Source organism: Neoarius graeffei, chromosome 2 (genome assembly GCF_027579695.1).
Source record: "Neoarius graeffei isolate fNeoGra1 chromosome 2, fNeoGra1.pri, whole genome shotgun sequence".
NCBI classification, from domain to species: Eukaryota; Metazoa; Chordata; class Actinopteri; order Siluriformes; family Ariidae; genus Neoarius; species Neoarius graeffei.
Window position 1 is genome coordinate 123,823,805 of NC_083570.1, and position 17,570 is coordinate 123,841,374.

Here is a 17,570-nt window from a genome sequence, read left to right on the forward strand (position 1 = left end):
GACTAATAGGGAGTATCAGGTATTTATCCTCTCATGGATGAAAAGCTCATCTAAGGTGTCATTGAGTCATCCTGTTGGTGAGGGTCACTGGGGGCTGGTTGTGAATGGCCTCGAGAGTCATTAGGGTGATCAATGGATTGCCCGTTAGCGTGATCAATGGAATGCTGATTCTCTCTGTCCTCTTGTGAGTCACTGAAAACAGCTGGGTTTTCGTGTGCATTCAGTTGTCTGGGAAGTGTGCCAAGGACTGCATTGTAGGTAGTTGATAAATGATGTCTTAGACCCCCACCTCTGTTCAATGATGGCCGTTCCAGGTTGACAAAAATGGCTTCTTTAAAGGAACAGTCCACAGTACTTCCATAATGAAATATGCTCTTATCTGAATTGAGACGAGCTGCTCCGTACCTCTCCGAGCTTTGCGCGACCTCCCAGTCAGTCAGACGCAGTCAGACGCGCTGTCACTCCTGTTAGCAATGTAGCTAGGCTCAGCATGGCCAATGGTATTTTTTGGGGCTGTAGTTAGATGCGACCAAACTCGTCCGCGTTTTTCCTGTTTACATAGGTTTATATGACCAGTGACATGAAACAAGTTCAGTTACACAAATTGAAATGTAGCGATTTTCTATGCTATGGAAAGTCCGCACTATAATGACAGGCGTACTAACACCTTCTGCGCGCTTCGGCAGCGCATTGATACTTTTGCAGTTCACTTTTGGAACTTTTAGTATTGTCGGACTTAAATCAACATCTGAAGAGGTGAGATCACTCCTTTTTTCCCCTATTTTTGCTGGCGGGATTGCACCATTACACAATAAATATTCACAGTGAAAATATTTTGTAAGCGCGTTTCATGAATCAAGTTATAGGATTTGTTGACAACTCGCATCGCAATGAGAAGATCATTGGCACTACTGGTGTTAAGAATCAGACCATTTCATAAATGAATATTTTGCTGGAGAGCTGCAGTGTTTGTACAATTGCATGTTTTTGCTTCACTATTACTGTCACTATTCTGCTTCTTGCATTACTACTGTGAACTAACACTGAACATAATAATAATAATATCCAAGCTCGTGTTTCACTCTCACTAGTGCTCTGTAAGGCTTTTTCCTGGTGATATTCGTTACACTTCTACCCGGCGTGAAGCACTCACAGTCATGTGGTTGTGACGTCATCGTAAACAAATCCGTTCTACTCATCCAGACGACTTCACAACGGCAACATTGCCAGATCTTTCCACTCTGGAACCCGTTCTCAAAAAGATTGCGTTTTGGGTACCCAAAACGCCGGTGCCGTGTGGACGCCAGGCCTAAACGATAAGCAATTGTATCGGAGTCACCTGAATCCGTTGCCGTGTGGACAGGGCCTAAATGGATAAAAAGTTTGACATGTTATACTTTTATAAATAAAATTTGGTCATCATTGGTAAATTACTGTAAAAGGAATAAAACACTCAGGGACATGCTGTCACAGGAAAAGAATCAACTTTGCGGTGGTAACAGTAACTTCATTGCACCATAAACAGTCAGGGGGCATTGTGTGAGTCAAATACAGAGTGAAGACTCTGTATTTGACTCACACAATGCCCCCTGACTGTTTGTGATGTGTGTAGTATCAGTACAGATCATGACTGCGTCATGTCACATTCCCACTATGGAGAAGTTTCTACACATGTTCTACCACTCTTTTGTAGCATGTGGCATTTGATGTTGTAGAAAAGGCCAACAGCCTGAATGACCTCCTAGACAAGTCAAGTTACAGCACTCTCCTGTAACCTCCAGCGGGATATTTCCTTCTAAAACACCAAATTTACATTTGATCAAGTCAATTTTATTTGTATCATGTTTTTAACAATAAGCATTGTCTAAAGCAACTTAACAGAAACATATCAATTTTACACATACCAATTAATAAATGTATTCCTCATGAGCAAGGCTGAGGTGATGGTGGTGAGGAAAAACTCCTTCAGATGACACGAGGAAGAAACCTCGAGAGGAACCAGACTCATTTGGGTGATAGCAGATCGTGTGATTATTAACAATTCACTTCTAGAACTGTGCCTCATGTGGTCAAACTGTATTTGACCTTAGTTTGTTTTAGTTTATTTTATATACAACTGCATTTTTTAAACATTTAGTTTGTTAAATAAATGTTTGATTCCTGTGGACTGAGGCTGAGATGACAAGGAGTCAGTTTACATCACAACTTTTATTTCTTTCCAGATGTTTGATTCTTAGCTCATGATTTGCAGCTGCATCTCTGACCAAATCAGAATCCAGAATTCTACAGCATTGTGGTGTAAAAGTAGTGAACCAGTATGTTATTAAGGATCAGCTGGTCAGCTGCTTCATAACATTTCATAGATTATTTGTAAAGTGTCAAAAGTAAAGTATCTAAAACATGACAGACACAGAGCAGTGACACAAGATCCGTTGGATTATTTTTACTTTTATTTATTTACTTACTTATTATACATTGTTTTTTAAATTTTCATTTTCCATACGGCTCTGCAATGATCTGGTGACTTGTCCAGGGTGTACTCCGCCTCTTGCCCATAGTCAGCTGGGATCGGCTCCTGCCCACGACCCTGCACAGGATAAGCACTTACGGATAATGGAGGGAAGGATGGGTGGATTTTTCCATACTGTCCCAACCTTTTCCTGATTTGTGCGTGTGTGATTACACACAAACACACACAGCGCCATCCACAATTATTGACACCCATTGTAAAAGTTAGGGAAAAAAAATCCACCTTTTGGTGAAGTTGCTTATCACTGAAAAAAAGAGAAAAATCCAACCTTTAATTGAACTAAATTTATTCAGAGAAAAACAAATCTCTCATCAAGAAATACAGTTTTTTTTTTCAACAAAAGCACATGTGTCACTCTTATTGGCCCCCCTGCATTTAATACTCTGTCCAACCCCCTTTGGCAGGAAAACAGCACTGAGATCCAGGTTGGAGATCCAGAGCAGGGCATAGACCATTCCTCTTTAAAACAAACAATCTCTCCAGATCATCCAGGGTTCGTGACCCTCTTGTGCTCTCTCTCCTCTTCAGCTCCGCCCACAGGTTTTCACTGGGGTACAGCTCAGGGGACTGAGATGTCCAGGGCAGAAGCTCGATTCTGTGCTCAGTGAACCGTTTTAGTGCTGATTTGGACAGACGCTTCTGATCATTGTCCTGCTGGAAGAGCCAGTGATGACCCAGGTTTAGTTTCCTGGCAGAGGAGCCAGATTGTGATTTAAAAATGTCCATAATGGAGTATTCATGGAGTCCATGATGCCATGAACAAGTGTTGTGAGAAGGAATGGCAACATTATAAAGTGGTAACTGTTTTACTGTTCAAAGATTTTTGAAATGTGTTACAAGAATCACAATTAAATCTGTTTGTTAAAAAAAAATCTACAAAATTCATGAGGTAAAAGATCAAATCATGTGCTATTGTACTGTTTTGAGTGTCATGCAGGTCAAAGATTATTTACAAATCATTGTTTTCAGTTTTAATTTCAATTTCTACATACTGTCCCAACTTTTCCTGAGTTGGGGTTGTAATTATTTGGATACACATAAGGTAGACAGATGATGATGCTCATGTAGCAGTTGTGTACACACTGTGAACATTGTGAAATTGAAAAAAAAATTGCAGCTTGTAAAATAAGTTATGGAAAAACCACAAAATAGGTGATCAGTCTGTTATTAAACACATTTTCATGGTCCATTAAATATTCCTTTTTTTTTTTTTTTACAGAATACAGCTGTAAAGGATAAAGGTCCTATCATCTGTGCACAATGGCCAGTGCAGATCCTGATGTAAACGCAGTACTCCAGGCCTCGGGAGAGTCTACCATCAAAAAAGCAACTCAAAAAGCACAAACACAAATTGACCAGTTATTTAATATCTCACTTCACATCGCTGTAACTGGAGTAACAGGTTCAGGAAAGTCATCTTTTATCAATGCAGTCAGAGAACTGAACGATGATGATGAAAGCGCAGCTAAAACTGGAGTTACTGAAACAACAATGAAGGCAACATCTTACAAACATCCCACAGTGCCCAATGTGATGTTCTGGGACCTACCTGGAATTGGATCCCCAAATTTTAAGGCTAAGAAATACTTTAAAGACACTCAGTTTAGCGCATATGATTTCTACATCATCATCTTATCTGAGAGAGTCACAGAGAATGACATCATGTTGGCCAAAGAGATCAAAAGAAGCAAAAAGCTCTTTTACTTTGTGAGATCAAAGATAGACAATGATATTCGAGCAGAAGAAACCAAAAGGAACTTTAACAAGGAAGAAACACTCTCACAGATCAAAAGGAACTGCATGGAACACTTGAAGGAGATTGAAAATCCAAAAGTTTTCCTGATATCCTCAAAGGATATTAAAGCGTTTGAGTTTGAAGAGCTGATTGACACTCTGAATACAGAGCTCCCGGAGAGGAAACGGTCTGCTCTGATCCAGTCGGTGCCTGTCACCTCTGTGGCTATGCTGAAGAAAAAAGTGAAAATGTTTGAGGAAGCAGCATGGGCTGCAGCGTGTTGCTCTGGAGTCATTGCAGTAGTTCCAGTACCTGGTCTCTCACTGGCATGTGATGCCAGTATTTTAGTGTCTTTCTTTACAAGGTGCTACTACTCATTTGGCCTTGATGATAAATCACTTAAAAAACTGTCAGAAAGAGTTAACAAGCCAGAGCTGAAAGATTTCAAAAAATCACCTCTTATACTGGCGTTGGCAACGGGCTCCAATGCAAGACTGGCGCTGTCTGCGGTGGTGGAGTATCTGTGCAGCTTGGTGCCTGGTATAGGAAGTGTTCTAGCAGCTGAGATATCTTTTACTTGTACATTCCATCTTTTGAAGTCTGGACTGAAAGAGCTTGAAGATGCAGCACTGATGGTGCTGGAAGAGGCGGGGTTACAGTGACAAGGAAGCACTGAGACACAGGAGGTGGAGCCTTGGCATTAATAAAGAAAAAAAATGCAATGTTTATGCTTCAAAATCAGAAGTAGAATGTTTGATTTACTGATAAACACTTTTTCTGTAAACAAAAGAAAGATATGTGCACAGCCTGGTTGCACAAAGAGCCGTAGTATAGCGATATGACTCTCCTGGATTATAATCTGAATGAGTCAAGTTTGTTTGTGTAGTGTAACACAGGTGAAAATAGCTTATAAATTAATAATTAGTTGAATAAATTAGAATAAATATTGAGCAGAATTTAATCATTTTACAAATTCATATTAGTGATAAAACAATGTTAAAATCAGAGTAATAAGATTAAAAGTAGTATTTCATCTTGTTTGTGAACTATTTTGTCAGTTGAGTTTAATAGTACTGTAGCTTTAAGAAATTGCAGCTCTATCAGCCAATCAGAATGCTTGTAGCGGGTTTCTGCTGAAAAGACGGCAGGACTGAAGGAGAGATGAAGGTCATGCTGGCGAGTTCAACCAGTGGCTCTGCGCGCTGCAGGATCCTGGACTGGGATCCTGGACTGGGAGCCACAGTGGGAGAGTTTTCCTGTGTTTTTGGGGACGCGGGCTTTCTACAGCAAACCCGACTGATTAAACTCCTCTGATTCTGCCGAGTAAAAGAAAGGTGTCTACACTTTAGTAAACAAACTCAAGGGATTGTGGTTAAAGACCAGTTTAATCTAACCTGATCTGTATGTGATCTTGCTTATTCAGGGAGTGGAAGAATATTTCCATCTAGCTTCCACTTACTGTTCAAAATCTTCCACTTAGTGAGCTTTTTGTGGTTTTATGATTGAATCATGCTTGGCTCTTTAGCTATAAAAGACAGAAGTAAACCCCAGGAGGTTGTTGGGTAGGATGCTGAGGACTTAAGCTTCTTATTATTCAAAGTATTTACTCTTTCATTCTATAGAAACCTTTTTCTGACAGTTTATCTGTCAAACATTTATTTCCTCTTTTAGATATGTTGATTATAATACAGGTTTACTTTTAATAGAATTGCTCATTTTATTTCAAATTGATTTGTACTCAAACTTTATATATGTTATCAGCTTTATATGTTTAATAAAGCAGAGCCCTTTGAGGGTGATTCATTAGAAGACAAATAGTGGTCTGAGTTCATTAATTTGAAGACTTGGCTGAATAAGAAAACCCCGGGGACATCTCTTCAAAGAAGCTCTGCACTCAGGAGAGAACTCATTTTATACTCGAGTGTAAAGGGACTGTCTCTTATGCTATGGCTGAGTGAAACTTAATTTTACACAGAAACTTTTATCTGGTGTTCCTATATTTAAGCTTAATTAGAATTACAACCATCCGTTTGGCTACATGGCACCCAATGTGGGGCATTTATTTTAGTGAAAAATAGTAAAATTGAAATAGCACTCGTCATTATTTGCAGAGAAGAATCCTTGGTTTTAAAAAAAAGGCTGTCTTCTGCAGAGATGAGACAGGTAGTAAAAATCTGAACAGAAACAAAATGGCAAAGCTATAATAACATCCAAGGGAAAATATTTAACTGGAGAAAATTCTTGGTGATTTCAATACTGATCTACTAAAGAAGTCTGACAATGCCCTAGTAAATGCTTTGTACCATTTTGCAGGGTCATGTGGTCTAAAACAAATTATAGATAAGCCTACAAGGGTGACTAAAACAACAAAGTCCATACTAGATCTTATATTTGTTTCGGACTCTGACCGAATAAGTCAATCTGGTGTACTAAGCTTGGGCCTAAGTGATCATTTTATCACATACTGTACCCGGAAATTAAAAAAGGGTCAACCTATCAACAAGCATAATGGTGTACGCATGCGTTCTCTCAAAAACTATTCTAAAGAGGTTCTGCATCAGGCCCTCGGTACAGCAAACTGGCAAACTATACTAGACTGCAATGACGTAGACAAGGCTTGGCTATTGTTTAAAACTACATTCACATTGATTTTAGACTCCATTGCCCCATTCAAAGAGGTCAGAGTAAAACAAAGAACTGAACCTTGGATGTCTGGGGAAATAATTGAACTGATTAGGAAAAGAGATAAATGTTTAGCCAGGTTTAATAACACCCAAAACCTTGAAGATCATGAACAGTTTAAATTTTATCGTAACCAGGTCAAGTATAAAAAAAACAAAAGCCAAGGCTGACTACTTTGAAAATCAGATTGAGGAAAACAAAAATCACCCCAAAAGGTTATGGCAGACCATAAAATCATTGGGCTCATCCTCAAAATGCAAATCTAGAGTCAGCAGCATTGGTCTTGAAATTGGTGACTCATTGACATTTGAAATAGAAACTGGCTAATTATTTTAACAACTTTTTTACTACAATAGCCTCTAAGCTCGTTGAGCAGCTTCCACCTTGTACTGGTATGTTTGGTACTGATTTTGTTAGAAACTACTATACAAATTTGAATGTATCTGGTGACCGTTTTAGCCTCAAAGAAGTCAGCTTTGACCAAGTACATAAAGTTCTTACTTCCATGAGTGCCAGTAAAGCAACTGGTCTAGACAACCTACCAGCCAGATTTCTTAAAGATGGGGCGGATGTTATTGCTCATCCAGTGAGGCACATTATAAACTTGTCGATCAGTAGCAGCAAGGTTCCCGATGACTTAAAGCTTGCTCGAGTGGTTCCACTATACAAGAAAAAATCTAAAACTGAAGTTGGTAATTATAGACCTGTGTCAGTATTGAACGTAATGTCAAAGGTTTTTGAACGACTCATGTATAATCAGCTTAATGAGTATTTAATGGACCACAACTTACTGTATGAACTTCAATCTGGTTTCAGGTCCAACTACTCTACAGATAATTGCCTAATTCACCTGTGTGATTACATAAAACTAGAATGTGATAAAGGCAACTATACAGGTATGGTTATGCTTGATCTGCAAAAGGCCTTTGACACTGTCAATCACAACATTCTCTTAGATAAGATGAAGTGTCTTGGTATGTCTAGTCCTTCGGTTGGTTGGTTTAAATCATACCTATCAAACCGCAAACAGCTTGTGGACATAAATGGCACTATGTCGAATGAGTGTGATATAGAATGTGGTGTGCCCCAGGGATCAATACTTGGACCTCTTTTATTTCTCATATATGTGAATGATATGCCGGCAGCAGTCAATTGCAAGCTTTTATTATATGCCGATGACTCTGCACTACTTGTATCAGGCAGGAGCACAGTAGAAATTGAAGAAAGGCTCAGTAATGAAATGGCCAAGGTGCATGACTGGTTGGTTGACAATAAATTATCCTTACACCTCGGTAAAACAGAATCAATACTTTTCGGGTCCAAAAGAAAATTAGCCAAATGTGACAGTATACAGGTTTCTTGTGGTGGGACTGACATTGGACCAAGGCAGTCGGTTACATATCTTGGTGTAAATCTGGATCAATCTCTCTCTGGCGAATTAATTGCGAAGAGAGTGATCTCAAAGACTTCCGCCAAAATAAAATTTTTATACCGGAACTGTCGAAACTTTAATCTGAAAACCAGGAGGCTAATTGTATCTGCCTTGGTCCAGTGTCATTTTGACTATGCTTGCTCTTCTTGGTACAATGGCCTGACTAAGAAGGGCAAGTCAAGGTTACAAGTTGCCCAAAATAAGGTGATAAGGTTCATATTAGACCTCTCTCCCAGAGCACACATTGGTGTAGCAGAGTTCTCCAAAGTCGGTTTTCTGCCTGTACAGTATAGAGTTGAGCAACTCCAACTAAATCACATGTTTAACATTAAGCGTGGAAATGCTCCTTCATATCTGAAAGGTCAATTTCATAGTGCAGCACAAACACATAATACAAGACAGAGTCAATCAGCTTTTTTTGTCCCTAGGGTGAATGGGTTTGGAAAGAATTCTTTTTTATTTTGTGGTGTTAAATGCTGGAATGGATTGCCAGTCAAAGTAAGACAAATAGATTCAAAGTTTATTTTCAAAAAATGTGTAAAGGAACACCTAATGGCCAAAATAATAAATGAAGAAAATAACGATTTTAGTTACTATTAGTTATGTACGTATTAGGTGCCAAAATTGTACAGTAATTTTTATTTTTTACAATGGTTAAATACTTATTTTACGAGTAGCTACTATGTTAATTTTAATTGTTTTTTAAATACAATTTTTGTTTTTAGTGATAAATTAGTTTAATTATAGTATGTTTATAATTTAAATATTTACGTTGTCAATTTTATTATTTTTACGTGCCAAGTTTGCCACAACCATCTTGTCATTTTGGGCGGCACGGTGGTGTAGTGGTTAGCGCTGTCACCTCACAGCAAGAAGGTCCTGGGTTCGAGCCCCGGGGCCGGCGAGGGCCTTTCTGTGTGGAGTTTGCATGTTCTCCCCGTGTCCGCGTGGGTTTCCTCCGGGTGCTCCGGTTTCCCCCACAGTCCAAAGACATGCAGGTTAGGTTAACTGGTGACTCTAAATTGAGCGTAGGTGTGAATGTGAGTGTGAATGGTTGTCTGTGTCTATGTGTCAGCCCTGTGATGACCTGGCGACTTGTCCAGGGTGAACCCCGCCTTTCGCCCGTAGTCAGCTGGGATAGGCTCCAGCTTGCCTGCGACCCTGTAGAAGGATAAAGCGGCTAGAGATAATGTGATGTGTGATGTGATCTTGTCATTTTGAGGACCACAATGGAAATAAGTGTATTTTAATGCTTTTTGTGTCATCCTCGGTGATATGTACATGTATGTTTTTATCATATATATTTATATTGCCAAATCAAATTCTCTCAAAAGCTTGAAAAAGTAAAAAGGGAAATAACAGATGACTGTATACAAGTCCATATATATGATAAAAGGTCCAGAGTCACAGACTAACCTGCAGGACCAGCTAAAGTCCAACCTTTCACATGCAGTTGTGTGAAAGTTATTGATGGCCCCTTTTGGAAGCTTTAGGAGATAAGCTTCTAGCTAATGAAAATCCATCTCAAATAATGTTCTGGGTACATGAAATAATTTCACCAGTGACATAAGATCCATTGGATTATTTTTTACCTTTTTTTTTAACACATTATACATTATCATACCATGATTTCAAAAATTTTGAATTTTAGAAACAAGCTGTCTTTTTAAAATTTTCATTTTCCATACGGCCCTGCAATGATCTGGTGACTTGTCCAGGGTGTACTCTGCCTCTTGTTCATAGTCAGCTGGGATCGGCTCCTGCCCAGGATAAGCACTTACAGATAATGGAGGGAAGGATGGGTGGATTTTTCCATACTGTCCCAACCTTTTCCTGGTGTGTGTGTATATACATATTATACATAGTGCTGTCCACAATTATTGACGCCCATTGTAAAGGTTGGGAAAAAAAATCTACCTTTCGGTGAAGTCACTTCATCTTGCACTGAAAAAAAGAAAAACCCAGCCTTTAATTGAAATAAATTTATTCAGAGAAAAACAAATCCCTCATCAAGAAATTTTTTTTTTTCCAACAAAAGCACATGTGCCACTATTATTGGCTCCCATGCATTTAATACTCTGTCCAACCCCCTTTGGCAGGAAACAGCACTGAGTCTCTCCTATAACATTTTATAAGGTTGGAGATCCAGAGCAGGGCATATAAGACCATTCCTCTTTACACAATCTCTCCAGATCATCCAGGGTTCGCAACCCTCTCTTGTGCTCTCTCCTCTTCAGCTCTGCCCACAGGTTTTTACTGGGGTGCAGCTCAGGGGACTGAGATGTTCAGAACAGAAGCTTGATTCTGTGATTCTCAGTGAACTGTTTTAGTGCTGATTTGGACAGACGCTTCCGATCATCGTCCTGCTGGAAGATCTAGTGATGACCCAGGTTTAGTTTCCTGGTAGAGGAGCCAGATTGTGATTTAAAAATGTCCATAATGGAGTATTCATGGAGTCCATGATGCCATGAACAAGTGTTGTGAGAAGGAATGGCAACATTATAAAGTGGTAAATGTTTTACAAGAATCACAATTAAATGTTTGTTTAAAAAAAAAAAAAATCACGAGGTAGATCAAATCATGTGCTGTTGTACTGTTTTGAGTGTCATGCAGGTCAAAGATTATTTACAAGTCATTTGTTTTCAGTTTTATTTTCAATTTCTACATACCATCCCAACTTTTCCTGAGTTGGGGTTGTAATTATCTGGATACACAAGGTAGACAGATGATGATGCTCATGTAGCAGTTGTGTACACACTGTGAACATCGTGAAATTGAAAAAAAAAAATGCAGCTTGTAAAATAAGTTATAGAAAGACCACAAAATAGTATGTCTGTTATTAAACATGTTTTCATGGTCCATTAAATATTCCTTTTTACAGAATACAGCTGTAAAGGATAAAGGTCCTATGATCTGTACACAATGGCCAGTGCAGATCCTGATGTAAAATGCAGTACTCCAGGCTTCAGGAGAACCCCCACTGAAAAAGCAACTAAAAAAAAAAAAAAAAGCACAAAACAATTGACCAGCTATTTAATATCTCACTTCAAATCGCTGTAACTGTACACCCAAGCAAGAACGCAGAGACAGAGTCATGAGTTACTATGCCACAAAGAGTGATGCTAAAGCTGGACTTAAATCACCACTAGACCAAGAGTGAGTTAAATTACTACAGGTGTGGCTTGATGGTGAAAATAATGCCAGTTTAGACAGAACGTATCTGAGAAATACAAATGAGGATGAGGAGTGTGTCTTATTTAGTGGATCAGTTGGTATGAAATGGGATGATGAAATTGGGACGTTGCCCAAATGAGGATGGGTTCCCTTTTGAGTCTGGTTCCTCTCGAGGTTTCTTCCTCATGTCGTCTGAGGGAGTTTTTCCTTGCCACCGTCGCCACAGGCTTGCTCATTGGGGATAGATTAGGGATAAAATTAGCTCATGTTTTAAGTCGTTCAAATTCTGTAAAGCTGCTTTGCGACAATGTTTATTGTTAAAAGCGCTGTACAAATAAACTTGATTTGATTTGATTTGATGAAAGAACCTTGAGCCCCCTTATATTTTCAAATCAGAAAGTGAAGCAGAAATTCCTTGACCATCAAAAAGTAAACAGGTGAAGTACAGTGGCTTGCAAAAGTATTCATCCCCCATTGTGTTGTTTGTCCTGTTTTGTTGCATTACAAGCTGGAATTAAAATTGATTGGGGGGTTAGCGCCATTTGATTTAGTTGTATAACATTACCTCATTCTTCTGTTGAAGATGGGAAGGCAAAAGTGGATATAGAAAATCTTGGAATGCTCTCAGGTTTTCAGTCAGCATTAGGTGCCAGTATAGATGACTCAGTAACATCTGTGATGGCCATGACCACATTTACAGATGCACTTCCAGTCAATATGTCATCTGCTGCAACTGTGGATGTTGTGTCTGAGCCCACTACATCATCTGCCACTGTGCACAGGCCTCAACGTTAACTTTTGACACTGTGGCAGTGAAGGCGTGGTCAAGTGCTGGTTTGTGAATGGAGGGAGAAGCTGGTGAAGGTGAGTGGCAAAGTGGAAGCACCTGTGTTAAATTAATGTGCTGTGTGTGTTTGTGTAACCCACCTAAAGATTTGGTTACTAAACCTAAATATATTGAATAAATATGATAAATATACAGATACATATTTAAATACATAAATATACATATGGATAAATAGATTAATAGAACTACTTAAGTTTATAAATATTGTTTGCTGTTAACAGGAAGCAGGGCTTTTATTTTGGCAAGGTTGTTCTTGTTGCCAAGATATGGGCATTGTATTACTTTCCCTCACTTGACGCTTGATTCCTTTGATAGCTTTAATACTGGATAACTTGATCTCTCTTGAACCTTAAATTATCTTTCAACATTTACTTCCCAAATCACGGACACTCTCAAATTACTTCACTCTTTATACTGCCCGAACATTCATCTTTCCCTTGTTTTAATTTCCTTCTGGATCTCTCCGATTGGTTTTTGATGTGAACTGAAATTGGATGGCGAGTCAGTCCTTGGACCCTGGAACCTCCTCTGAACACTGGAACCTCCTCTGGACCATCTGGAAGATCAGCGCGATCAGCTGGATTACAACTAAGCACACATGCACTGATATTTTACACCCACACTTTTCTTCTCTTTTGGACATTTTATTTGATTTGATACTTTGAATTTGAAGAGCTCTCATTTATTTTTGGGGTATTTATTATTTGAATCTTTTTGTTACTATTCTCTTTATTCTCTATTAAGAGAGAGGGTCAAATTTAACTTGTATCATTTAATAAATGTTATACTGTTTTTTTTCCTACCTTTTGAATGGTTGCCCTTTTTGTCAATTCACTCCCCCTGTAATGCCGTACCTAGAACTGGCCTAAACTAAACGAACTACCTGATATTAGTTAGATAGCACCTCTCTTAAATGTACTTATATTTTTCCTAGTAGAGTAGAGGGGTGCTACATTTGTGTTCAGTAAAAAGGAGATAAAAGGGGAGAGCAGCAGAGTGGGTTTTTTCCTTCCCCTCCTGATTGATGTCACGCCCATGCAGTCGCACACAGCACATCCACGGAAAACTGCTGAAAAGCGTGTTTGTGTAAGCTGGTTGTGTGAAAATAAAACCGAGACTGAACTTGATCCCGCCTGCCTGTGGTTCAGCTTTCATGGTAATCAGAGGAGTGTTACAGACACCTTTTGCCCTGCAGGGCAAATGGCCTCAAATTTTTTACCCCCCTTGAATTTCCTTTTGCCCTAAATTTTGTGGTATTTCGGCAAGTTTTCAAGTACATGGTTCAAGGCAATACTGATATGTTTTCTTGAGATATAATTGAGTTATTTAGACGGAAGTACATATTTAAAAAAAAACATTTATTTTTAAAAGCATTTGTTTTTGCAACAGAAGAACAAGACAAGCCCTGAAAGCATGAAACATAAATCAATATCATATATGTAAGACTTTCTTACAGACTTTCAAGAAAGAAATGTCTGTGTAGTGTAGAAATAACATCAACATGTAACGAACTCGATGCGAGTTGTCAACAAATCCTATAACTTGGTTCATGAAACGCGCTTACAAAATATTTTCAGTGTGAATATTTGTGTAATGGTGCAAAGTGAGAGAGAGAGAGAGTGAGAGAATAGCCCTTAGGGCAGAGTCTTTAGTCCAAACACTGCGTAAGCAGTATAACCAAAACCGCTCACCACCCGTGCGCTTTCCAAAAACAATCCCGCCAGCAAAAATAGGGGAAAAAAAGGAGCGATCTCACCTCTTCAGATGTTGGTTTAAGTCCGACAGTACATTCCTCAAAAAGGGCAGAGAAGAACAAAGTAATCCATCAGCGTGTAGAATTCAATTTATTTCGGACCATTGAAGAATTCTGGAGAATGTCAGAATGTTGGCGCACCGGCTTCCATCTACCCCCATTCATTCCTCTTTCCGCGTCTCCATTCAAAAAACGAGCACGTGATTTAAAGGGACTATAGCCATAGGACAGGGAGTGAGAAGGTGTGTGCGTGTGACAGTGACAGGGTGAGTGACAGGGAAGAACCCTATAGACTTCCTAGGGTCATGCTCGCCCTGAATTTCTCTTAAAGTGAAGGCAGAAGAACGTTCAGCGCCTGGCCAGGCTTTCTATGTATTAATTTACATAGACGTTTTAATATGAAATATAAATAAGTGTCTTAGACAATAGATACTATTTTACGCTACTGATTAATAATCAAAACTTTATGTGGCTGATGCTACAAACATCAGCCTTGTGTGGATTGTTGAGAAAAGTCACATCAAGAACTTGGGAGCATTTCATAAGGAGTGGACTGAGGCTGGGGTCAGTATATCAAGAGCTACCATGCACAGATGTCTTCAGGAAAGGGGTTACAACTGTCACATTCCTCATATCAAGCCCCTCCTGAACCAGAGACAGCGTCAAAAGTGTCTTATCTGGGCTAAGGAGAGAAAGAACTGGACTGTTGCTCAGTGGTCCAAAGTCCTCTTCTCGGATGAAAGTAAATTTTGCATTTCATTTGGAAATCAAGGTCCTAGAGTCTGGAGGAAGAGTAGAGAGGCACAAAATCCAAGGGGTTTGAAGTCCAGTGTGGAGTTTCCACAGTCTGTGATGATTTGGGGTGCCATGTCATCTGCTGGTGTTGGTCCACTGGGTTTTATCAAGTGTGAAGTCAACACAGTGTCTACCAGGAGATTTTGGAGCACGTCATGCTTCCATCTACTGACAACCTTTATGGAAATGCCGATTTCCTTTTCCAGCCAGACTTAGCATCTGCCCATTATCACAACCCCACTCCTAGGTCAGAACAAAACAAGGAAAGGACACAGTTACAAACATAGACATATAAACATAGACGCCACATTGAGCTGGTGGCCCCGTTGCTGGGATACGTCAGAGTGTCCGCCATATTGGATGTGGCAAATCTTCCCCGTAAACCAATGCAAGTAAATGGACTGAACTTCATAAAGCCCCTTTCTACAATAATATTTAACTCGATGCCTTTTATTCACCCATTAAGACACACACGTATATATTTGGGAAACAAACAGGCATCAGAACAACACATATAACTTTTAATGTGATGGTTATAAATAGTGTGCAAAATACCCTGTACACTGCAAACTAGCGACAGATACGCGATAGATAGCTCAGGTAAGCTAATCAGTCAGCATACCGTAGCAAGCTACCAAAACCTGAGGCCACAATAACCAACCTACAAGACTGAATATGATAAATGATGGAAATAGTGGAAAAACTGGAAATAGTGAATGAAAATAAAAATTTACTGTTTTATTTATTGAGTCACCACACAGACCTACTCTCATTGAATAAAGTGAGCTGAATGACCGCCAAACTGAGTTCGGCCAGGTTCTAACGTCATACCAAAACAAAATACATCACTGATTCCTTCACATTCAGAAAGGTTAAAAACATTCATCATACGTTCAAAAACGTTCATCATAGTGTGGCACTGTATTCTCTAATTCTCACTGCTTATAACTCTACACCTACCCGGTGGAGATGAGCTGGGAAACTGAAGACTGAAGGAACAGCTCCCTCTCTGATCCTGACTGTCTGACCTGTTCTGTCCAAATCCTCCGTTCTGAAGTGTTCACTGCAGAGCATGGATGACGGAGTAGCAGAAAACCCTTCCCATCGCACAGCTGTCTCCCACTGCTTTTTCATGTCTTTATTTTTGGGAAACCTACATAGTATGTGAAAAGTTAGCTAAGCAACTAACAACAATCAGCATAGTTACGAAGGAAATACTTCGTTGTTTGGAGACAGGTTTTACCGAGCGGCTATTATGCGTGAGACTTCATATTAGCCACAAAGTCAGAAAAATCTGTTCATAAAATTATGTTATAATGACCAAATACAATGAAAAGTATTTTTCCAGTCTCACCTGTGAAAGGTAATCCCATGTGATCTCGTTTGGACAGTAAACCTGTTGGTACAGTTAAACGCAGCACATGAATGAGGCATCTTTATTCTCGGCTACTGTTTAGACACTATACCAGAGACGGTTGAAGAATCTCCACTTTGCCACATCCATTATGGCGGCGAGGATGACGTATGATTCTACGCAGAAGGCGGCGTCTATGTTTATATGTCTATGGTTACAAATGGTGAGTCTAAATATTTGTTACAAACAAAGCAAAACATGCTGTTGCTGGCAGGAGTCAGTCCAAGTGAGAGAGAGAGAGAGAGAGAGCAATGTAGCCCTCTGCTCTTAAGCTGCAGAAGTGTGCATCCCAGGTGCTCCAAATCTGGCTGCCATGATCACCTCCTTCTACTACCTTAAAGAACACACAGACACAGGCACTTATCCAAAACAACTGCAAAGCCAATGAGGCAGGGACTATCCCCCCCCCCCCCCCCCAAAAAAAAAAAAAAGATGGTGTCCCAAAGGGCTCGCCGGCAAACTAACAAACCACCCTCCAAATCGTGCTCCAGCTCCAGCTATAATCAAGTTCAAAGTGTTTATTGTCATATGCACAGTAAGGACATATCCTCTTGCACAATGAAATTCTTAGTTTGCTGTCGACCATGAATGCCAATTACAAATACAAATAAATAAATAGGCGGAAGAAATAATACAAAGTAAAGGCAATATAATGCAAAATGAAAGCAAAAAAAAAAAGATTCAATTCACGCAATACCTGACCTTGATATACAGTGGTGCTTGAAAGTTTGTGAACCCTTGAGAATTTTCTATATTTCTGCATAAGTATGACCTAAAATATTATCAGATTTTCACACAAGTCCTAAAAGTAGATAAAGAGAACCCAGTTAAACAAATGAGACAAAAATATTATACTCTGTCATTTATTTATTGAGGAAAATGATCCAATATTACATATCTGTGAGTGGCAAAAGTATGTGAACCTTTGCTTTCAGTATCTGGTGTGACCCCCTTGTGCAGCAATAACTGCAACTAAATGTTTCTGTTAACTGTTGATCAATTCTGCACACTGGCTTGGAGGAATTTTAGCCCATTCCTCCATACAGAACAGCTTCAACTCTGGGATGTTGGTGGGCTTCCTCACATGAATTGCTCGCTTCAGGTCCTTCCACAGCATTTCGATTGGATTAAGGTCAGGACTTTGACTTGGCCATTCCAAAAAATTAGCTTTATTCTTCTTTAACCATTCTTTGGTAGAACAACTTGTG

At 39.4% G+C, this 17,570-nt stretch overlaps 2 protein-coding genes across 9 annotated transcripts in view; both read left to right on the top strand.

Annotated features, from left to right (window-relative positions):
• Positions 1 to 6,055, top strand: part of LOC132875336 (interferon-inducible GTPase 5-like) — a 66,082-nt gene extending 60,027 nt beyond the window's left edge. Inside the window, exon 2 of the mRNA XM_060912098.1 lies at positions 3,750 to 6,055. Coding sequence (XP_060768081.1) covers positions 3,791 to 4,927 — 1,137 coding nt within the window. The 5' untranslated portion in view covers positions 3,750 to 3,790 and the 3' untranslated portion in view covers positions 4,928 to 6,055. The remainder of the gene's footprint in view (positions 1 to 3,749) is intronic.
• The window catches only part of LOC132882239 (NACHT, LRR and PYD domains-containing protein 12-like), a 1,431,284-nt gene that overhangs the window by 718,858 nt on the left and 694,856 nt on the right, over positions 1 to 17,570 (top strand). The window lies entirely within an intron of this gene.